At 44.2% G+C, this 23,489-nt stretch overlaps 1 protein-coding gene across 1 annotated transcript; it reads left to right on the forward strand.

The window, feature by feature from the left end:
* The first annotated feature begins 415 nt into the window (after positions 1 to 415).
* Positions 416 to 23,183, forward strand: METTL26 (methyltransferase like 26). Its single transcript, XM_077449235.1, has 6 exons — positions 416 to 963; positions 4,730 to 4,889; positions 8,233 to 8,292; positions 10,526 to 10,593; positions 16,745 to 16,823; positions 22,553 to 23,183. The coding sequence occupies exons 1-6, from the start codon at positions 767 to 769 to the stop codon at positions 22,598 to 22,600; spliced, it is 612 nt and encodes a 203-aa protein (XP_077305361.1). The 5' UTR covers positions 416 to 766; the 3' UTR covers positions 22,601 to 23,183.
* The last annotated feature ends 306 nt before the right edge of the window (positions 23,184 to 23,489 follow it).

Below are 23,489 nucleotides of genomic sequence, written 5' to 3' on the forward strand. Positions count from 1 at the left end.
CAATACAAACAAACAAAATAAAAATGAGCATGCCTACACATTTGTAATTGCAACAATTTTCTGGGTAGACTGGTGCATTATCTGACAGGGGTGACAATATTTTCAGCCATGACTGTCAGCTAGTGTTGAGTTTTTTGGGAGTGCAGATGTGTAAAATGCCACCTGAAAGCTATAATTATAAAATAATCATGGTTATTGCTTTTTAACATGATTTTATTTGAAATCTGTTTAGGAGTTCCCTGTTTTATTTGGCCAGAACACAATTAAAGCACGCTCACAATACTTCTACCAGCCTTTTATGGACTTCTGGCTTCTACCTATGGGGCGAGACCTTTGCGTCGGCGCACAGCGGAGTTTCCGGCGCCGGCGGCCATCTTGGTTGTGGCAGGCGCGGTGCGTGGAGGCAGCGCGGTGGCCATCCTTACTATGGGCAAAATTGCCAGTTTATGTTTACATGCTTCACAAGAAGGCGAGGGACGTTCGGTGGCAGGATGATAGCGGAGCGCCTTAGTTAAACGCCAATCTCTTGTGTGGCAGAGGTGACATATAGACAGGTCCCGTTTTGCTGTGGCCCGGGGGGAATCTGGGAGTTGTAGTCCCGCAATCAGTGAGGTGTAAATATTTGTCAGCACACCTCTGATTTTCAGATAAGGTCCGTTTTTATTTATTTTTATTGTTAAAGAAAGATCACATCACAACAGAAGAGTGCAACGTTTCCGAGCCTAGCAGGACCGTCATCAGTGTGTGGGCGCAGAGGACGGTGAAGATGCTGGTGGCCGCGTCGGCGGATAGGAACAAGGAGCCTATCCTGCAGGTGCTGCGGCAATATGTGAACCCGGAGGTCCCGGTTGTCCGAGTGCTGGAGGTGGCCTCAGGCACCGGGCAACACGCCGCCCACTTTTCCCAGGCGCTGCCCAACGTGCGCTGGATCCCCTCCGAGCTGGACCAGCGCTGCCTGAAGAGGTGAGTCATGTGACCAGGAGGGGGGGTGTGGCACCTGTCACGTGATGGCTCAGGTAATAGTGGCAGTGGGCACTCCAGTGACTCAGCCCCGGTTCACACTAGAACAAATTAAAATTCAGCAGCTACAAATACTGCAGCTGCTGACTTTTAATAATCGGACACTTACCTGTCCCTGGGTCCAGCGATGCGGGGAAATGAAGCCCCCCCCTCGTTCCCCGCTCCACTCGCGACGCTGTCATTCATACTGTGGGCACCCGGCTGTGGCTTCACAGCCGGGCACCCACTGCGCATGCGCGAGCGGCGCAGGGCGCCGTGACACGGCGCACAGTAATCTGGGACATGTGACAGGTCCCAGATGACTGCGCGGCGCGAGGAGAAGTGATGTCACCAGCCCGGGCAAGGAAGAAGGCAGACTACGAGGGACCCCCTAGCCTTTTTTTAAGAATTTTAAGCACTTTTTTATTTTTTGGTGGCAACACCACTTTAAGGTGGAAGCTAAACTTAGTGTCTTGCCTGCATTCAATTCACCTCAGAACCTGTGTAATTAATATGTGTTTGGGTTTAAAGGGATGAGGTGGCGACTCTAGATCCATGCGCATTTTCTGCACCACGTTCAAAACGCACTGCCCTTGCAATGTGCAGTGGGTGTCAGTGCGATGTTAATGACAAGCCAAATGCAGGTTAAAAACGCAGTGTGTTTACCTGCATCAGAATCGCAAGGTACAAAGGTAGCATGCAATCCGGGTGCAGTGTGTTGTAAACAAGGCAGATCGCTGTTCTGTTAGTAAGGAAGGCATGCATCCTGTGAAGCACCAACACCGATTCATGCCTTCTACTAGTAAAAGCACCTCCCCCACTACACTAATTTACCAGCTAGGCACACAGTTAACCCTTTGATCGCCCCCGGTGTTAACCCCTTCCCTGCCAGTGTCATTAGTACAGTAACAGTCAGGGCTCAAGTCCTGTGGGAACTCACGGGAACGGAGTTCCTGTACTTTTTCCACAACAGGAACTCAGTTCCCATTAGCAGCCATGTCCTGCAAGACTTTGAAGTATGCGAGCTGTATGGCAGGTGCTACACCAGCAGCCGCCGACCCAGCTCGCAATAGTAAGTGCCGCACACCTGACCATTCAGGCATTGCCAGTAGGGGGCCCCATGACAGCTTCCGCTTCGATCTACCTGTCAATCACAGCTAGCTGATGGGTAGATCAGGTCCCTGCTGCTAAGAGATTGTATTTAGTCAGACCTCTCGTGATGCGCTCCTCCCCGCTGGCCCCTCCTGATTTTCTGTCTCCTCATCCTCTTCCCCTTGTCCTGCATACTTGCTCTGTGTGTCCCACTGAATCTCCCCCTCCTCTATCTTCAGTGCCATATGATGAGAGAACCCAGAGGAAGAGCACAGCTATTCTGCTCACAGGACATGCAGGGAGAGAGGTGAGCTGAGGGAGGAACATCAGTTTGGGCTGGTAAGCTGAGCACAATACCTGGCAAAGTTTAATGCCAGGAGGGAAGTTTATGTGGAAATAGCTTAGGTTGGAATAGCAGCGAGTGTGTGTTGGAGCCCTGCAGAGTTTGCAGCCCCCCAAGCTAACATACATCTCCTAAGCAGGAACACATCACTATTTCCCCAAGCATTCTGTCCAGATAATGTGCAGTTAATTTATGACCTTTCCGTTTAACCCTGTGTTAGCCAAACTCTGTTCAATGAAAAGTGTAAACTCACCACATAAACACTCTATATACAAAATAAAATTCCCCAAAAAAAAATCAGAACACGCTGTTCACATTTGCATGGAAGCATAATTGAATGAATGCTGATTATTCAGAGAATTACCGTATTTATGTTTATTGTGAATTGTCTTTTTTTTAAAGTACTAAGAGTTAAGCTTCATACACACAATATGAAAATTTGATGAAAAATACCACTTTTGAAGTGTTTGTGCATATGAGCGTATCATTTTTTTTTTTTTTTTGGTGCGGGGAGTGGATCTTGGGTGGGAGTTCCCACACTTTTTTCCCCAGGACTTGACCCCTGGTAACAGTGCTTATTTTTTAGCACCGATCACTGTATTAGTGTCGCTGGTTCCCAAAAAAGCATCAGTGTCAGATTTGCTTGCCGCAATGTCGCAGTCCCGCTATAAATCACTGATCGCCACCATTACTGGTAGAAAAAAAATCCCTAAATATAGCTCATAAATTGTAGATGCTATAACTGTTGCACAAACCAATCAATATACATGTAAATCTTCTGAAACGGAAGTCGTTAGTGTGCTACTAAACTTAAAAAAAGTTTTTGATCTTAAAGTTGTGCTCATTTGTCTCCTCTCCCCCTCTGGGGCCACAATTGGCACTTTTCGGGGGGGGGGGCGGGGGGACAGGATACCTGTCGTAGACAGGCATCCCTTTCCCACTTCCGGGTAGTGTTGCCACATCATCCATTTAATCCAGGACACATATTAATTACTACTGAGCGAGGGATCAGCAGAGCTGGGGGCTACTACTGAGCGAGGGATCAGCAGAGCTGGGGGTTACTACTGAGCGAGGGATCAGCAGAGCTGGGGGTTACTACTGAGCGAGGGATCAGCAGAGCTGGAGGTTACTACTGAGCGAGGGATCAGCAGAGCTGGAGGTTACTACTGAGCGAGGGATCAGCAGAGCTGGTGGTTACTACTGAGAGAGGGATCAGCAGAGCTGGGGATTACTACTGAGCGAAGGATCAGCAGAGCTGGGGGTTATTACTGAGCGAGGGAACAGCAGAGCTGGGGCTTACTACTGAGCGAGGGAACAGCAGAGCTGGGGCTTACTACTGAGCGAGGGATCAGCAGAGCTGGGGCTTACTACTGAGCGAGGGAACAGCAGAGCTGGGGCTTACTACTGAGCGAGGGAACAGCAGAGCTGGGGCTTACTACTGAGCGAGGGAACAGCAGAGCTGGGGCTTACTACTGAGCGAGGGAACAGCAGAGCTGGGGCTTACTACTGAGCGAGGGAACAGCAGAGCTGGGGCTTACTACTGAGCGAGGGAACAGCAGAGCTGGGGCTTACTACTGAGCGAGGGAACAGCAGAGCTGGGGCTTACTACTGAGCGAGGGAACAGCAGAGCTGGGGCTTACTACTGAGCGAGGGAACAGCAGAGCTGGGGCTTACTACTGAGCGAGGGAACAGCAGAGCTGGGGCTTACTACTGAGCGAGGGAACAGCAGAGCTGGGGCTTACTACTGAGCGAGGGAACAGCAGAGCTGGGGCTTACTACTGAGCGAGGGAACAGCAGAGCTGGGGGTTTCTACTGAGTAGGGCATCTTCTGAATAGGGGTACTAATGATCTGGGGATCTGCTGAGTGGGGGTACAACTTAGCCGGGGCTCTACTAGAACATAAACACACACAGGGCATTTGTCAAGCTTCATTGAAGCTTCAAAAAAGCATCAGCCAAGCATCAAAAAAGCTTGTTGAAGCAGTAGGCGCTTTAATGTGTGGTAAAGTCGAAGCGAGTGTAAATGAGCCCTTAGTCTTGGCACTTTTTATTGCAATGCATTTATGTGGGGGTCAGGTGATTCCTGTAGGCTTTATTGGTCTACACTTGTCACCACAAACCTATAGGACAAGCGGACATTCTAGACTGAGATCGGTAAGGTTCATACATCTGCCATGTTGAAATGTCTTTCTGTGCTGCCACTATCAATCAGCCAGTCACATTCCATTTAATGTATTACCAGTCTGATGAGCTGCATTCTGCTAACCTGCATTATATCTTGTCTGTCTCCTGGCAGTATTTCTGAATACATCAGTAAAGGATCTCTGAGCAATGTGGAGCAGCCTCGTACTCTGAACGTCTCTCTGAACTGGGAGACCTGGGGACTAGCGCCGGACTCGCTGCATCTTATCGTCTGCATCAACATGATTCACATCACAGAACCCAGCTGTACCAAGGTCATTACATCTATCATTTTTTGGATTTAGAAACGTACATAGAAAAGTGACTTCAGAAAAAGACTGAGTAGTCCATCGAGTTTGCCCATTTTTTATTTTTTTGTCCAAGTATAGATCTATGTTTATCCCAAGCATGTTTGAATGTAAAGACAAGGAAGATTGGCCATGTGTGGGGCTGATGGGTGATGAGATTTGTGTGTCGGTCAGGTCTCGGACCCATGTCAAAAACCAACAACCAAAAAAATTCCCAACTTCTTACCAGCCAGCCTTAACAAACCAAATTGACCTTGTCTGACCATTCACATTAAAACCCAGGGGTTTTATTTGCACGCATTGTAAATACATGTGTAAGTTGCAACGGCCACATCACAGCACCCCAGCATGCCGTGACGGTTTGTTGCAGGCTGGCAGGTAAGTGAGCTGGGAATTATTTTTTTTTTTTTTTTTACATGCGTTGCCCTTCCATGTGCAAAGACCAGTTATAGGTTGGGGTGGTTGCCGTTTGTTTGTACTGGTGAGGTTGGTAATTGGTGAGGAGACACACTGAATACCTTCGCTACCGTTGTGCAATTTCTGGGTGTCCTGTACTTTTCAAGCAGGGGTGGGCTCTCTCCAGCAATACCTGCCCCTAGCCTGTCTATTATTATATATGTTCCAACTCAGGAGACTCTCAATATTATAGAGTTAGAACAGGCACCGCTCCCTCTTCCGTGTAAGATCGCCGATCAGCGACATTGCGGGATCCGTGGACAGGTAAGTGTCCTTATATTATAAGTCAGCAGCTTTAGTATTTGGAGCTGCTGAAAAAAATTCTAGACTGAAGCGCCTGTTTAACCACTTGCCGACCACTGCACACCGATATACATCGGCTCAATGGCAGCGGTGGGCAACTGTACATCCCCTTTAAGAGGCTGGATAGCAGGCACACGTGCATGCCCGCCGCGTACAGTGTGACAGTGCCCGTGGGACTGACTCTATGTCCGCCGGTCTCCCGGAGTCACGGAGCCTCAGAACAGGGAAGTGCCTATGTAAACATTTCCCAGTTCTGCCGTGTGATATGACAGATCACTGCTCCCTGTCATCGGGAGCGGTGATTGCTGTTATGTGACTAGTAGCCCACCCCCCCACAGTTAGAATCACTCCCTAGGACACACTTAACACCTTCATCGTCCCCTAGTGGTTAACCCCTTCAACTGCCATTGTCATTTACACAATAATCAGTGCATTTTTATAGCATGGATCGCTGTAACAAAATGACAATGGTCCCAAAATAGTATCAAAAGTGTCTGATGTGTCCGCCATAATGTTGCAGTTCCGATAAAAATCACAGATTGCCGCCATTACTAATAAAATAAAAAAATATAATAAAAATGATATAAAACTAGCCCCTATTTTGTAGACACTATAACTTCTGTGTAAACAAATCAATATACGATTATTGTGATATATATATATATATATATATCTATCACATCTCATCAAAAATATGTAGAAGAATACATATCGCCCTAAACTGAGGGAATTTTTTTTAATATATATATTTTTGGGGGATATTTTAATTTATTATAGCAAAAATTACAAAATATTGCGTTTTTTCAAAATTATCACACATTTTTTGTTTATAGCGCAAGAAGAAAAAACTGCAGAGATGATCTAATACCACCAAAAGAAAGCTCTATTTGTGGGAAAAAAAAGACATCAATTTTGTTTGGGTGCAACGTCGCACAACTGTGCAATTGTCAGTTAAAGCGATGCAGTGCTGAATCGCAAAAAGTGTTCTGGTCAAGAAGGGGGTAAAATCTTCCGGGGCTGAAGCTGTTCAGCCCTGTTGTCTGAACTAGAAAAGTGACTTCATATCCCCACCTATTGTAAACATCATTTATTGATAAATCTGCTGTGCTGGCTATCGGAATACAGTGCTTGCATCTGATTGGATGCAGGTGCTGTCCAGGTGAGAATTTTTCACCCGAAGGAGATCTAGGGGCCACCCACAGAACAAAGGCCAAATGATTCAGAAGGGACTTAGATTTGATCCATGTATGTCAATCCTGAGAATGCCCTTAGGCCTGTGGCAATCAATGTTACAATCTTATTGTCCTTTAGCATGACCATAAATGTTACAAATTGGTTGTACAATCTTCTTTAGATTTAGCAACCCTAAGACCCCATCCACACTATTCGATTTTCTGCAGATTTTTTTTCTTTGGATTTACCCAAACCATATAATATTAGGTCTATGGAGCCGGTTCACATATCTCCATTGTGGCCGTGGAGCGGCTTGCACAAAGACTGTGTGTCTCTGGCTCTGTTTCAGGGACAAATTCAGGCAAAAATGTGACCCTGATTCGTCCCTGAAACGGAGAACAGTGACGCAACGGGCCCCTGCTGCGAACCGCATCCATCGGAGGTGTGAAGCCAGCCTTAGCAAGAGCCTGCCTGATTGGGTTTGAATTATAATTTAGATTGATTAGCTGTTTCACTATGAAGTGGAACCTTGGATTCTGAGCATAATCCGTTCCAGGAGAATGCTTGTAATCCAAAGCACTCGCCTATCAAAGCGAGTTTCCCCATAGAAGTCAATGGAAACTAATGATGAACTGATAATTCGCTCCGTATTGACTTCTATTGCATGCAATACCGCATGTGGCCAGAGGTGGGGGGGGGGCGCCGGAAAGCAGCAGAAATACTTGAGGACAGCTCGGCTGAACTCCGAAAGGCTTGGAACCGTCCCAAATTTCACCGGCGCCTGCGGTACTGTACACCCCCATTGACTTGAATGCTGCTTGTTTTGCAAGACAACACTCACAAACCGAGCCAGGATTTTTCTTTCAAAACGCTCTTTAACCGCGTTACTCGTAAACCAAGGTTCCACTGTGTACTGTATTGATGAATAAGAAGGAGATTGTACAATCCTAGTTTGGGACATGTATAGTCAGCTTTAAATCTCTCAACTATTGGGTTGTGCAAGACCTGACTAGCTGGATTGAACTGGAATGCATTGTTTAGAAAGGATATCTATGGTTTTGGTAAATCTAACTTTATAGAGATTGTACAATCAGATTGTGAAGTGTGTGACCACCTTGTCTATGCATCATTTACTGGGGGGAAAAAAATACACCTACAGTTTTGTTTTAAATTATGGGCGTAAATTTCTTGTGGTCAGATGGCACGGCATATGTAAAACCTCCATGGACTGAAAACCAGACAAGTAGACCGTTATACCCTGTAATTGAAGATGAGATAAAAGTGTAAAATGATTCCCTCGTGTTGCCTTTGGTCTCTTGTATTTTCATGCCTGGTGTGTCACCTTTCTTCTCATTTCTTTTCACTGTGTCTGTTACAGGGTCTCTTTAATGGAGCGGGCCATGTGCTTCAGCCTGGTGGTGTGCTCCTCACCTATGGGGTAAGACTGACCTCTTGTGGATTGAATTTCTTTCTGTATGACAGATCTAAGGCTGGCCGTAGAACAGACAGCTTGAATTTTGGCTGTTCAGACAGCGAAAAATCCCATCCATGCTAAACTTAATGGACAGAGGAATTTCTATTGTATTCAGGCAGCCACAGCTCCTGCTGCTGCCAATCAAATCCAATGACCCGGAGGGCGGGGCCGAGTCATACATTCAGCGGCTATGGCCGCTGAATGCTGGACTCGAGAGCGCCCCTGCAAGGTAACCACCCCCCACCCCCCGGAGGGTGCTTCTCCCAGGGGGTTATCTGATGTGGGGAGAAGCCACGAGAGCCGCCGAGGGACCCAAGAAGAGCAGGTTCGGGGCTATGTTTGGTATTTAAAAAAATAAAAATAAATAAAGAACCCTTACAATCACTTTAAATTTAAAATAACAAACATGGTATGTTTACCTGCTCTTTTTTGGGTTCCCCCGCAGGCGCCTCCTCTTCGGCAAGTGCCCCCATGGAAAGCGGCTTTCCGTGGGGGCACCCGTGCAGTGTTGCTTCAGAGCTGACCTGTCTATTGCGTCTATTGACTCCCACCGGGCAACTCGGCACCGCCCCCCACTCCCTCGTCACAGCATTTGATTGAGGCTCCCGCTGCTATTAATCTGCCCAATGAGGAGGGAGACAGTGGCGAGAGCTCTCATGCACATCGCTTGATTGTATCGGGCTCAGGCAACAATAAGAGGGGGGGGGGGCTGTGGGGATCCTGCAGCAGAGAAGATTTTTGACCTTAATGCATTCTAAAAAATAAAATAAAAAACTTGAGTCTGTAGAACCAGTTTAGGTTACAGACAGAGAGATGGTAAGGAGGCATGACCAATGCCGGCCAGATAGAAGACAGTCTTTTTCGATCCTAAAACTCACACGAGCAGGGCTGCCTTCTTGTTTTGAATGGTATTGTATCTGTGCCATTGCCCTTCATATTGTAAAGCTCTGTGCAAAATGTTGGCACTATATACAGTACCTTGAAAAAGTATTCATACCCTTCGACATTTTTCACATTTTGTCATGGTACAACCAAAAACGTAAATTTATTTTATTGGGATTTTATGTGATGGACCAACACAAAGTGGCACATAACTGTGAAGTGGAAGGAAAATGATAAATGGTTTTCCAAATATTTTACAAATAAATATGTGAAAAGTATGGCATGCATTTGTATTCAGCCCCCTTTACTCTGATACCCCTAACTAAAATCTAGTGGAACCAATTGCCTTTGCCTCGAGCAGCTCTCCTGCAACTCCTGACTTCTGCCTGCTGCTATGAAGGATCCCTAATACAAACAGTGGGTGGGAAGCTGGGAGGTGCCATGCTGATGATGTCATTGGTTGCTAAGACAGGTGGTCCCAGCAGCCAATCCTCAGCACAGCGTGGCAGTATGGGAGGGTGTGGGGGAGTGTCTTTGCGGGACCTGCCAGTCATACTGCCAATCTGCTGCTTTTAAAAGTTATTGTTATTTATTATTATTATTAGATCGTTATGTTCCATTTGTTTAGATATGGCATTCGTTATTTCAGATAATTCGTAACTTCATACTTCGATAAATTCATACTCGTTACATTTACAACAGCCCAATTTCAAAGGAAATTCCAATACCTATAATTTAATAGTTTAGTTATTATTTCAGATTTTCGGGTTTTTGGATTTTCATTCTTTTGAATTTTCAGATTTTCATTATTTTCGGATTTTCAAATTTTCCAATTTCCGAAATCCGAAAATTGGAAATTTAAAAATTCGTAAGTTTCGGAATTAACTAATTTAGTTAAAAAATAAATTCGGAGCTAAACTAATTGCACGTGTCTAAATTATACCAATAATAATAATGCTGAGCCTGGACTCTACTGAAAGACAGTCTTTTGGGCCCCATTCATGCTTGCAAATAGGACTGTCACTGATTTCAGGGATTCCTGGCAATTGGCTATGGGTGGCAGCCCCGATTTAAAGCAATGGGAGGCTGACAGCTCCCATGGTTATTTGTGGCCACTCGAATGTAATCACTCATGGAGTGACTACCTGCAATGATCAGCCCTGGATAGAGTCTGAATCCAGGGACAGTCATCGCAGGTAATCGCTCCATGAGTGTGTATGGGGCATAAGTGTTCCTCTCTAATCTGGAGAACAATCTCCACATTGCCAAACATTATGTATGTAGTGGGCATTGACTGAATCTGTTCTCTCCACAGCCTTACTCTGTTAATGGCATCCTCTCCCCTCAGAGTAATATCGACTTTAATCAGAGTCTGAAAAACAGGTACTCTTTCTGTGTGTATTATATGTGCATGTACACATCTAACAATGTCCTTATCTGTTGTGTTATATTAGCTCTCATTCTTTACAGAGTATTGCTAAGCAAAACCAAATTTTAGCTTTGTATAGAGTGAGGAACAGCAAAGCTGACCATAGATGATTTTTTATTTTTTTTGATCAGCCAGCAGAATACACTGATCTTCAGCCGCTGATCAAGACAGGTTTTCCTAATTAGAAGGCTTCTCCCCTCTATTTGTACTGGTGACCATTGTCATCAGGGAAGAAAGTAATCAGAAATAAAAAATGTTAGAACTCTCAACAGAACAGGAGGTGAGGAGACATTTTCCAAGGGGACATCTGCTCTGGGACAACTGTCTAAGGCGGGGATATGCAATTGGCGGACCTCCAGCTGTTGTAAAACTACAAGTCCCATCATGCCTCTGCCTCAGGGTGTCATGCTTGTGGCTGTCAGAGTCTTGGTATGCCTCATCGGACTTGTAGTTCTGCAACAGCTGGAGGGCCGCTAATTGCATATTACTAGTCTAAGGCATTCAGATGGGTGTTGACACCAGTTTAAAATGCAGGCCACATTTGTTATTGCGCCTGCATCCACATCCAGGTTTGCACAGACACCCTTTTAGAGGTAGATGCCAATGCAGACGCAGTGGCTACACAGACACAGCCACGTGTTAAAATTTGACCTGCACGCAGGAGCGCCTGCATCTGCCGCCATGCACACATATGCCATGCCGAATAGGCGCAATAACATATGTGGTCTGTGTGCAGAACTGGTGTCAGTGTCATCTGTCTGAATGAAGCTTAAAGGGGGAATTCCTCTCACTATGGGAGATTTCCTCTAAATTCCTGTTGCCTCTTTGGGACAGGAAGTGAAGAGAAATTTTGCCAATGGTACACAAACATCAAAAAACTAACCTGGTAACTTTTCTCTCCTTTTTTTTATCTTTTTTTTCTACTTTTTTTTTTCTTTTCTTCTCAGTTCTGAGCTTATCATGCACTGTTGTCTGCAGACTGTACTGTGTTTCCCTGGGTAGAGTTCAGTCCCGCTGATTGCAGGGATAATCACACCTACACCAGTTAAAACAAAAGTCATCTGCAGATGATGGATGAGGGTACACGAAGGCCAGTAATACCGAGCAATTTATCTAGAAATGTTGGATAGTCTGTGTCCATCTGTCACAGTGGAGGTCAGTCCACATTTTCCAGACTGACACTACAGCCTTGAACATATACAGGTGCCTCTCAAAAAAAAATAGAAGATCATCAAAAAGCGAATTTAGTAATTACATTTTAAGTGAAACTCCATATGTTTTATATTGATTCTTTACATATAGTGAGTGATATACAGTTACACTAGGTGCATACGTATGTGTACACAGGCACAATTTTAGTTTTTTCAGGTATTTATGAAAACATATTCAAGCTATCGTTATATAATGGATGGGCTGAAAGTGCACACTCGGATTCAATTTGATGGTGTGTACATCCAAATTGGAGGAAGGGTTTAGGAATTACAGCTCTTAAGAACAGCCATCTCCCTGTTTTCAAGGGACCAAAAGTAATTAGACAATTGAATCAAAAGCTGTTTCATGATCAGGTGTGAGCTACTCCTTCATTATTTCCTTATCAATTAAGCAGGTAAAAGGTCTGGAGTTGATTTTAAGTGTGGTATTTACATTTGGAATCTATTGCTGTGAACCCACATCATTCATTTAAAGGAGCTGTCCATGCAAGTGAAACGGGCCATTGTAAGGCTTTGAAAATTAAACAAATCAATAAGAGAGATAGCAGCAACATTAAGAGTGGCCAAATCAAAAGTTTGGCACATTCTGAGGAAAGCAGAACGCAAAAGTGAGCTCCTGGACACTTTCTAGGAGGTGGGCGTATTATTGTCAAAGTCTACAATCAAGAGAAGACTTCATGAGAGCAAATACAGAGGATTCACCACGAGGTGCAAATCATTCATAAGCCTGAAGAATAGAAAAGCCAAATTAGACTTTGCCAAAAAAAAAATCTAAAAAAGACAGACCAGTTCTGGAAAAGCATTATTTGGACGGATGAAACTAAGATTAATCGGTACCAGAGCAGGCTATGTGGACAATAATCCAAAACACACTGCAAAAGCAACCCAAGAGCTTTTGAAGGAAAAGAAGTGGAATATTCTGCAATGGCTGAGTCGGTCACCTGATCTCAACCCAATTAAGCATGCATTTCACTTGCTGAAGGCAAAACTAAAGGCGTAAAAACACCACAAACAAAGAACAACTGAAGACAGCTGCAGTTAGAGCCCAGCAAAGCATCAGAAAGGAGGAAACTCAGTCTTTGGTAATGTCCATGGGTTCCAGACTTCAGGTAGTTATTGCCAGTAAAGGATATTCAACAAAATATAAAAAATGAACATTTATGATTGTAATCATTTGTCCAATTACAGTCGAGCCTCTGAAAATTGGGGGACTGTGTATAAAAATGGTTGCAGTTCCTAAAATTTGTACTTGATATTAATGTTCAACCCCTTGAATTATAGCTGAAAGTCTGCACTTCAAATTCATTTGGATTGTTTAATTTTAATTTTATTATGTCGGTAAACAGAGCCAAAAGGGTGTAAATTGTGCCTGTGTCCAAATATATATGGACCCAACTGTATTTCAAACCTTTTCTTTCTTTTCAATTTGATGAATATAGCTTGCAGCTAGTGAAAACCTAAAATTCTGTATCTCAGAAAATTAGAATATTGCATGAAAGCAATAAAAAAAAAAAAAAAAAAAAGGATTTTTAATACAGAAATGTTGGCTTACTGAAAAGTATGTCCATGTACAGTATAGTATGCACTCAGTAGTTGTTCGGGGCTCCTTTTGCATGAATTACTGCATCAATGCGGTGTGACATGGAGGCGATCAGCCTGTGGCACTGCTGAAGTGTTATGGAAGCCCAGGTTGCCCTGGTTAGCAGCCCTCAGCTCATCTGCATTTCTTTATCGTACATCATGGGACACAGAGCCTTAAGTAATTACTTAATGGGTTATAGGCCGCCTTCAGGTGATGGACACTGGTATACCCAATCCAGGAAGTTCACTTATATAACCCCTCCTTCTTCAGGAGCACATACGTTTTTTCGACAGTGTCTAAGGTGTTGGTCACGGGTGAAGATGTGCTCTGAGGAGCTCCAGGAGGGATCCATGCTGTATTTAAATATCCTCCATAGACCAGATCCATCCAAAGTGCCACTGAGGCCTAAGTGAATGGTACCTGGGGTATTCGAAGCATGAGGTTTTGCCTGTAACGCCTCTTTTTGTAGGGCTGGACTCGGGGGGGGGGGGGGGGTGCTTTTACAGGTCCAAGGGAGTTGGAACCCTGATATCTAGGGACCTGGTCCTTGAAGGTTTGCTAAACGCAGCCCGCCCTGATGATATATATGTGTGTGTGTGTATGTATGTATATATATATATATGTGTGTGTGTGTGTGTGTGTATATATATATATATAATATATGGTCTGGCGGGCTTATGTTTCCTCGTGTGAATCCAAGGGTTGGCACGCTCTGAGATATATCATAGGCAGAATTATTGCCTTTCTACAATTAGGGGTAGAAATATAATTGGCCTTGAGTACTATTAAAGGCCAAGTCTCAGCTTTATCGGTCTTATTTCAAAGACCACTTGCTAAACATTCTTTAGTCCGGGGTTTTATGCAAGGGGTGATGCGGCTTTATCCACCAGTCAAACCTCGCTTGAACCCTTGGGACTTGAACTTAGTTTTGTCTGTGTTACAAAAACAGCCATTTGGATCAATACAACATATTCCCCTAGTCCTTCTGACAAGGAAGTTGGTATTTTTGGTTGCTATATCCTCAGCAAGGAGGGTTTCAGAATTGGCTGCTCTTTCTTGTAAAGAGCCACATTTGATTTTTCATGAGGACAGAGTGGTGTTGCGGCCTCGTCCAGACTTTTTGCCAAAAGTGGTTTCAGGTTTTCACATGAACCAAGATATTGTCCTGCCATCGTTTTTTTTTCCAAAACCATGTTCCAGGAAAGAAGTCACTACATCTTCTTAATGTGGTGAGAGCAGTGACAATCTATTTAAAGGCAACTGCTCAGATTCGTAAGACTGATGTCTTATTTATTCTGCCAGAGGGTCCTAAGAAAGGACAGGCAGCGTCTAAATCCACTGTCGCTAAGTGGATTCGGCAAGTTATAATTCAAACTTATAATTCAAGGGGTAAGATTCCCATTTTCAAGTTAAGGCGCACTCTACCAGGGCGGTTAGTGCTTCTTGGGCAGTGCGTTATCAGGCCTCCATGGCTCAGATCTGTAAGGCTGCAACTTGGTCTTCAGTGCATACATTCACAAAATTATCAGCTGGATGTAAGGAAGTATGAGGATATCGCCTTTGGGCGCAGTGTGCTAAAGGCAGCAGTATAGGTCCTCAAGTCTGGGGGTACCCTCCGGGTTGTGCCTCCCTCCCCTTGAGTAGCATTGCTATGGGACGTCCCATTAAGTAATTACTTAAGGCTCTGTGTCCCATGATGAACGATAAAGAAAATAGGATTTTTATAACCGCTTACCTGTAAAATCCTTTTCTTGGAGTACATCATGGGACACAGAGGTCCCTCCCCTCTTTTTTGGAATTTAAGTATATTGCTTTGCTACAAAAACAGATGTGCTCCTGGAAGGAGGAGGGGATATATAGGGAGTGAACTTCCTGGATTGGGTATACCAGGGTTATAGGCCACCTTCAGGTGATGGACACATTTAAGTAATTACTTAAGGCTCTGTGTCCCATGATGTACTCCAAGAAAATAATTCTATTGGTAAGCTGTTATAAAAATCCTATTTTTCGGGTTTGGTGTCTCTCTCATTTTCCTTTTGACAATACCCCAAAGATTCTCTATGGGGTTTAGGTCAGGCGAGTTTGCTGGCCAATCAAGCACAGTGATTCCATGATCATCAAACCAGGTATTGGTACTTTTGGCAGTGTGGGCAGGTGCCAAGTCCCGCAGGAAAATGAAATCCGTATCTCCTTAAAACTGGTCAGCAGAGGGAAGCATGAAGTGCTCTAGAGTTTCCTGGTAGAGGGCTACGCTGACTTTGGATTTAATAAAACACAGCGGACCAACACCAGCAGATGACATGGTTCCCCAAATCATCACTGACTGTGATAACTTCACACTAGACCTCATGGAAATTTAATTCTGTGCCTCTCCACTCTTCCTCCAGACTCTGGGACCTTGATTTCTAAATAAATTGCAAAAACGACTTTCATCCGAAAATAGGACTTTGGACCACTGAGCATCAATCTGGTCCTTTTTCTCCTTAGCCCAGGTAACACACTTCTGATGTTGTCTTTGGTTCAGGAGTGGCTTGATACAAGGAATGCGACAGTTGTAGCCCATATCCTGGATACGTCTGTGTGTGGTGACTTTTGAAGCACTGACACCAGTTGTAGTCCACTCCTTGTGAATCTCCCCCAAATTCTTGAATAGCCTTTGCTTCACAATCCTCTCAAGGCTGTGGTTATCCCTTTTGCTTGTGTACCTTTTTTCTACCACACTATTTCCTTCCACTCAACTTTCCATTAATATGCTTGGATACAGCACTCTGTGAACAGCCAGCTTCTTTAGCAATGACCTTTTGTGACTTACCCTCCTTGTGGAGGGTGTCAATGGCTGTCTTCTGGACAACTGTCAAGTCAACAGTTCCCCATGATTGTGTAACCTACTGAAGCGGACTGAGAGACCATTTTTAAAGGCTCCGGAAACCTTTACAGGGGTTTTGAGCTAATTAGCTGATTAGAGTGTGGCACCATACTTTTTTACAATATTCTAATTTTCTGAGCTACTGTATTTTGGATTTTCACTAGCTGTAAGCCATAATCATCAAAAGTTAAAAGAAAGAAATGCTTGAAATAGATCAGTGTGTAATGAATCTATATAATATACGAGTTTTCACTTTTTGAATCGAATTACTGAATAATTTTACGTTTTGTTCACATTTTTTTGAGATGCACCAGTATATATAGGATTATTACACTCCCATAAATTTTCATAGAGGTTTATTATATATAGTTTTCAGCATAAATTAAAAGTCTGCTTCTAATATTTCTTTTTGTGTTGCCAGAGTTTAAATTTCTCTTCCTTTGCAGTAATCCTGCCTGGGGGATCTGGGATACAGCAGACCTGCAAAAGCTGGGGAAATCCTGTGGATTGACATTGGAGAGAATGGTAAAGCCCTTGTATTACACTTTAATGCTACTGTGCGTCACTTTGGCTGCCGTATGTACACCACCCGGCACAGCCCTTCATAAATATGATCGGTGTCTTTTAGGGCTTGGCCCTGTTTTTTTTTTTTTTTGTTTTTTTTCAAACTTACATTCTTGAAGCTGTTTAAGATGCAGTGTTTGAATTCTGATTTCGTTTTTTTTTATTTATTTTTTTAATTAATGTTTATTGAAGAAAAGAAGCATGTACAATAGCATAGTAGGCAATACATAAACCAACAGAGGGGGCAGTGTTATTACATCGTTAGTTACTATGGATCAGAGCAACATACTGCCCACGAGGGCCTAGCTACTAGAGGTAGTTTACAAACTGGAACCACCGTCAGGCCTGCAAAAGCGCAGGATCAGGTGATCGGTACAAATCACCGCTGCTGGAACCAGTCAACCTCTGCGGTAATAAAAATACACCCTTCTCTTCCATTATTAAAGAGAGAATACAATGGACAGAGATAGAAAAAAAAAAGAGAAAAGGAAGAAAGGAAGAAAAAGACATAGAGAAGTGAGGGGGATGTGGGAGTGGGGGAGGGGGGGGGGAGGAAAGGGAAGGCGGGTCCACCTCTGATACCAGCTCCAGAATTACATTAGAAACCTTAAGAGTTATGATCACATCACAGTGGTTGAGACATTATGTCTGCATAGCTAGAGGAGTATTTAAAGGCAACCCAACAGGCCCAGATCTTCGTTGCCAGCTCAGATTTACCACGGAGGGAGAGAGTCAGGTCCTCCATGTAATAGGTGGTATTCCTCATTTTCCAAAACTGTGGAATGAGGGTTTTTGCAGCATTAAGAAGGTGGGGTGTAATCGACCTCTTATAAGGGCCTGTTGGCTTCCCCGTGCAGTGGAACAGAACATACCACGGGTCGTTAGGGACCTCCCAACCCTGGATCTCTGATTTCGTTTTATGCAGTAGCGTTCATTGCCTTTTATTGCGGCATTCGATTTTGCATGTTATTAAACACAGAATTTGCTGTTCTCCTGATTTTTGAAGTAACCCTGCAAAATCCCAGAGGTGAGCTCCTACTGCCAAAGTCATCATCACCCCTCCTCACTGCTAGTGAAGTCTTACTTCCTAATGCTTCAAGCAATGTAAAATGTAAAACTCAGCAGAGGGAATGGGGTTTCCTCTGTAATATACGTATTATTATATAGCAGTTTGGCTTGGTAACTTAGTGGCTCTAAGGACAGAATCGAGGCTGCTTTATGCAAAACCATTGCACAGAACAGCTAAGTATAACATGTTATTTAAAAAAATAATTAAATAACAAACATGATATACAATGGCAAAAAATATTTGATCCCCTGCAAAATTTGTAAGTTTGCTCACTTACAAAGAAATTAAGGGTCTATAATTTTTCTCATAGGTGTATTTTTTTTTTAATCAAAAAACAACTTTTATTGAGCATAAAGAACAGGATAGTCATACAGAAGTATAGTGCAACAGGCACTACTTCAACAAGCATGTGCAAGCTACATACATGTGCGTGAGACATACGACTGGGTACAGTGAGAGCTGCATGGTTCATTAAGTAACAGGTTAATGCAGAGATCATGGAGGGGGGGGAGGTCTCCCAGGAGATCCACTGGGCCGCCCAGTGTAGGGTTCATCTAACACTCGGCACTACAAGTAGAAGCGTCCTCCAACCATCTATTCCAGACTTTGTACATCTATCCCAGACTTTATACATTCATTGAGGCAACCCCTATGAATGTATAACAGCTTCTTGTGGGGAAGTGTGTTGTTAATCGCCCTGATCCATTGTTGTAATGTGGGGGGGGGGGGTCCTCTCATCCACGTCTTGGCAATTTGCAGCCTGGCCAGAAACAATATCTCCTGCAGGAAAATGTTAAGGTATCTTTCGCCCTCAGAGAGTGAGAGGAGCCAAAGAATACACTGTCGAGGGCACAGGAATATTGGGGAGCCCTTGCCTTTGTGAAGAAACCGGACCACCTGTGCCCAGTAGCCCTGTATAGTCGGGCAGGCCCAAAGTAGGTGATAAAAGGATGCATTTGGGGAGTTGCAGCGGGGGCAACAGGGGTTGTGTTCAGGCCTATATTTGGAGATACGATAGGGTGTGAGGTATGATCTGTCTAAGATATAGAGGTGGGTGAGGCGGTCTGAGAGTTTGGGTGACACAATTTTATGGTTCGCCAGGGCCTCGTCCCAATCCTCCCGACACCGCGCCCAGGTCACCTTCCCACCGGGAGTGCACCTGATGATGAGCCACAGCCAAGGCAGTGGGGGTCGAGAGGTGGGTATACAGCTGTGAGATTAGTTTCTTGGGTTCAGTACCTAGCACCAGATCAACCAGCATTGGAGTTTCGGGTATTGGGATGTGATCACCAAATTGGGTATTGAGTGCATGCCGAAGTTGGAGATAGCGGAACAGCATGTGATTGGGTAGGGTGAAGTCATCTTTGAGGGCCTAAAAAGATTTGACCATCCCACTAGAGACCACCTGCGATAGATATATGACACCCCTATCTACCCACAACCCGGGGGCTGGGATGAGGGCCAGTTCCGGCATTTCTGCGTTGCTCCAAAGGGGCATGTGGGAGTGGGGACAGGAGGCCCGTCCTAGGCGCATTGCGAGCTGCCAGATTTTACAGTGGTGAAAAAGCATGGGATGCTTATCCCTAGTGAGGGGATACACACAGGACTGTGTGTCCTAGAACGCAGCACGCCCCATTCACAAGTGCTGAGCGACTCGCGCATGCGCAGTAGGAAACGGTCAGTGAAGCTGCAAGGTATGAATGGCGGCGCCAGGACCCGAGAGTTGAGGGATGGGGCGGCCAACATCGCGGGCACCCTGGATAGGTAAGTGTGCTTATTAAAAGTAAGCTGACTTTTAAAAATGTTTTTCTTCAGCTGGCCCTCCTCTTTAAGGAAAAAATGCTTCAGAACTTTTGCTACATAATTTTTAGATCTGGAGGCAGTGCTGCTCCCTCTGTTTCAGAGGAGTAATAAGGCAGCAAAAAGAGCAGCCAGTTGTATTTCAGTTGTCCAGCAATGTTATTTTTGCTCCTTATTGAGCATGATAGGAAATACAGTGCATCCGGAAAGTATTCACAGCGCTTCACTTTTTCCACACTGTTTTGTTACAGCCTTATTCAAGAATGGATTCCTTGAAATTCAACAAACAATACCCCATAATGACGACATGAAAGAAGTTTGTTTTGAAATCTTTACAAATTTATAAAAAAAAATAAAAAAAAAATCCCACGTACATAAGTATTCACAGCCTTTGCCATGACACTCAAAATTGAGCTCAGGTGCATCCTATTTCCGCTGATCATCCTTGAGATGTTTCTACAACTTAGTTGGAGTCCATCTGTTATAAATTCAGTTGATTGGACATGATTTGGAAAGGCACACACCTGTCTATATAAGGTCCCACAGTTACCAGTGCATGTTAGAGCACAAACCAAGCCATGAAGTCCAAGGAATTGTCTGTAGACCCCCGAGACAGGATTGTATTGAGGCACAGATCTGGGGAGTGGTACAAAAACATTTCTGCAGCATTGAAGGTCCCAATGAGCACAGTGGCCTCCATCATCCGTAAATGGAAGACGTTTGGAACCACCATGACTCTTCCTAGAGTGGGCCGCCCGGCAAAACTGGGCGATCGGGGGAGAAGAGCCTTAGTCAGGGAGGCGACAAAAGAACCCCATGATCTCTCTGACAAAGCTCCAGCATTTCTCTGTGGAGAGAGGAAAACCTTCCAGAAGAACAACCATCTCTACAGCACTCCACCAATTGGGCCTGTATGGTAGAGTGGCCAGGTGGAAGCCACTCCTCAGTAAAAGGCACATGGCTGCCCGACTGGAAGTTTGCCAAAAGGCACCTGAAGGACTCTCCCATGAAAAATAAAATTCTCTGGTCTGATGATACAAATATTGAACTCTTTGGCCTGAATGGCAAGCATCATGTCTGAAGAAAACCAGGCACCACTCATCACCTGGCCAATACCATCCCTACAGTGAAGCATGGTGGTGGCAGCACCATGCTGTTGGGGTTGTTTTTGAGCAGCAGAAACTGGAAGACTAGTCAGGATTGAGGGAAAGATGAATGCAGCAATGTACAGAGACCACCTTAATGAAAACCTGCTCCAGAGCGCTCTGGACCTCAGACTGGGGTGAAGGTTCATCTTTCAACAACAACAACCCTAAGCACACAGCCAAGATAACAAAGGAGTGACTACGGGACAACTGTGAATGTCCTTGAGTGAACCAGCCAGAGCCCAGACTTGAACCCGATTTGAACATCTCTGAAGAGAGCTAAATAAGGCTGTGCACCGACGCTCCCCATCCAACCTGATGGAGCTTGAGATGTCTTGCAAAGAAGAATAAGAGAAACTGCCCAAAAATAGGTGTGCCAAGCTTGTAGCATCATACTCAAAAAGAGGCTGTAATTAGTGCCAAAGGTGCTTCAGCAAAGTATTGAGCAAAGGCTGTAAATACTTTCTAGGTTGCACAATATATTGGTAAAGCAAAGAAAATATGTGCCTGTTTTGCCTATGGCGCCCAATCAGAATAAAGCCTGTCTATTCTATAGTACAACAACAAAAATTAGCCCCTGCACACACGGTCAGAGATTTCCACAACCAAATCCGTCGGATTCTGCCTGTCGGATTTTGTCCGTCGGATCTTGTCCGAAACTGTTGCATACGCACGGTCGGACAAAGTTGGCGAAAAATCCGATCTTTCAGAACGTGATGACGTAATTTCGTTACGATGGGACTACATTCGGGCTAGTAGCCAATAGCTTTGATGTAGGAATTTGATCTGAGCATGCGTGGCACTTAGTCCGATCAAAATGCTCTACACATGATCGGAGTATGTCCGACCGGCCCAGTTGGTCGGGAAAAATTTCCAACATGTTGGAAAATTGGGTCCGATGGAGATTCGGACGGAATCAGTCCGATGCATACCACACACAGTCAGATTATCCGACGACACGGTCCGATAGGACACATTCCGACGGATTCTCCGACCGTGTGTACAAGGCTTAAGAAGTGCCTGATTGCGTGATGTGGGTGGTAGACTGTTTCCTTTCCTCCATTTTTCATCTATGAGCCATAGTGACGTTATCATTATACTGTATCATTTGAGATTTATGCCCCTTTCACATGGCAAGCCTGCTCAGATCTGAGCAGGCCATCCATTGACTCCTATGAGGAGACGGATGTCATCTGCTCCACTACAATCAGACATATGTCGATACATTTGCCATCCGTCTTGGTGGATCGGATTGGATGAGATCTGATTTTATATATTTTTTTCATTTGATCTCACCATAGTAATGGGCGGCGCTTTGACAGGCCCCTCCCTGCTCAGTGAGCAGAGACAGACCTGTCATCCACCGGCTCAGTGGAGATGAACGGAGCGATCTCCTGCTGAGCTGGCGGACTCCGCTGAGCGGACCCGCCTCGTGTGAAAGAGACTTTAGTCCACTAGAGGAAAGCTCAATATTATCTGCTGAGTCTGTGTGACACCGGCAGGGACTTGTCGCTGCACACACTTTTACACTTTCCTAAAATATGGGTTGTTGTTTTTAGTCACCCCCCCCCCCCCATACACATGACCACAACTAACCATTTGTAATGATTTCTGCAGGGACACTGTGACACACTTACCTTTGTACCACTGATCTCTGGTCTGGTTTTGTATTACAGGTGGATATGCCAGCAAATAACAAGTGTTTGATCTTCCGTAAGATGTGAGCTCAGGTCACCGGGGAGCAAAGCAACAACAGGCCATCCGCCTTCTTAGGACATGCTCTATGGATATGTCTGCAATGTGGTTTTTCCAAGCTGCTGGTTTGTCTGTTGTGCTGGTGGAGCTTCTAGTATGAGTATGTTTGTGCGCTCCAGTATGTATCTATCTGCTTTGATATAGAACAAGATCTGGAACCAATAGACAGCGCTGGTCTCGGGTCCTAAAAACAACATTCACTTTATCATTTTCTAACATAAAATATTAACTCTTTTTTTTTTTTGTCTCTACACTTGATTGCCTTTACCCTTTATATTACTCTTCACTTTCCTGTGGTTAGCTGGGTAGTTTAAAGAAAAATTCCAGATATGGATATTGTATACATACCGGTATTTACTAGGGATGCACTGATGCCTTTTTTATTTTTATTTTTTATGAGTACCGATACTTTCTTTTAGTACTCCCCGATACCAGTTACCGATACCTACTGCAACTGTTTTGTTTTCACTTCAGCTGTCAGCAATGGTACAAAGCAGAGAAAAGTTATTTACAAATTAAGTCCATTTTTATTTTTTTAAATTTGCGCTTTTTCAATGTGAAATGTGTAAATATATGTGTGTAAAAATATTCACTAACAAAGCAAACAAAAAAAAAAAAAGTTTTCATTTGTTTATTGTTTATAAAATAGACGTGAACAAAAAATAAAAAAGCAGGAAAATAATAATTAAATGGAGGAAAATAGGTAGTTAATTAAGGCTGATTAGAGTAAATTAAGGATTAATAAGGGGTTAAACAGAGGAACATTTGTTCATCCCTTTTGATCTGCAGATGAAGAAACAGAAATGTACAAAAAGAAACAATGTTTATTTTCATTTTAGTGTTTCAGCAGCTGAGCAG

The sequence above is a fragment of the Lithobates pipiens genome, unplaced genomic scaffold, assembly GCF_037356315.1.
Source record: "Lithobates pipiens isolate NorthernLeopardFrog02 unplaced genomic scaffold, aLitPip1_a1.2 Scaffold_22, whole genome shotgun sequence".
NCBI lineage: Eukaryota > Metazoa > Chordata > Amphibia > Anura > Ranidae > Lithobates > Lithobates pipiens.

Coding starts and splice junctions, on each gene's coding strand:
- METTL26 (XM_077449235.1), top strand. CDS start 767: ATGCTGGTGGCCGCGTCGGCGGATAGGAACAAGGAGCCTATCCTGCAG. Junction 4,890..8,232: donor CAGAACCCAGCTGTACCAAG/GTCATTACATCT, acceptor TGTCTGTTACAG/GGTCTCTTTAATGGAGCGGG. Junction 8,293..10,525: donor GTGTGCTCCTCACCTATGGG/GTAAGACTGACC, acceptor TTCTCTCCACAG/CCTTACTCTGTTAATGGCAT.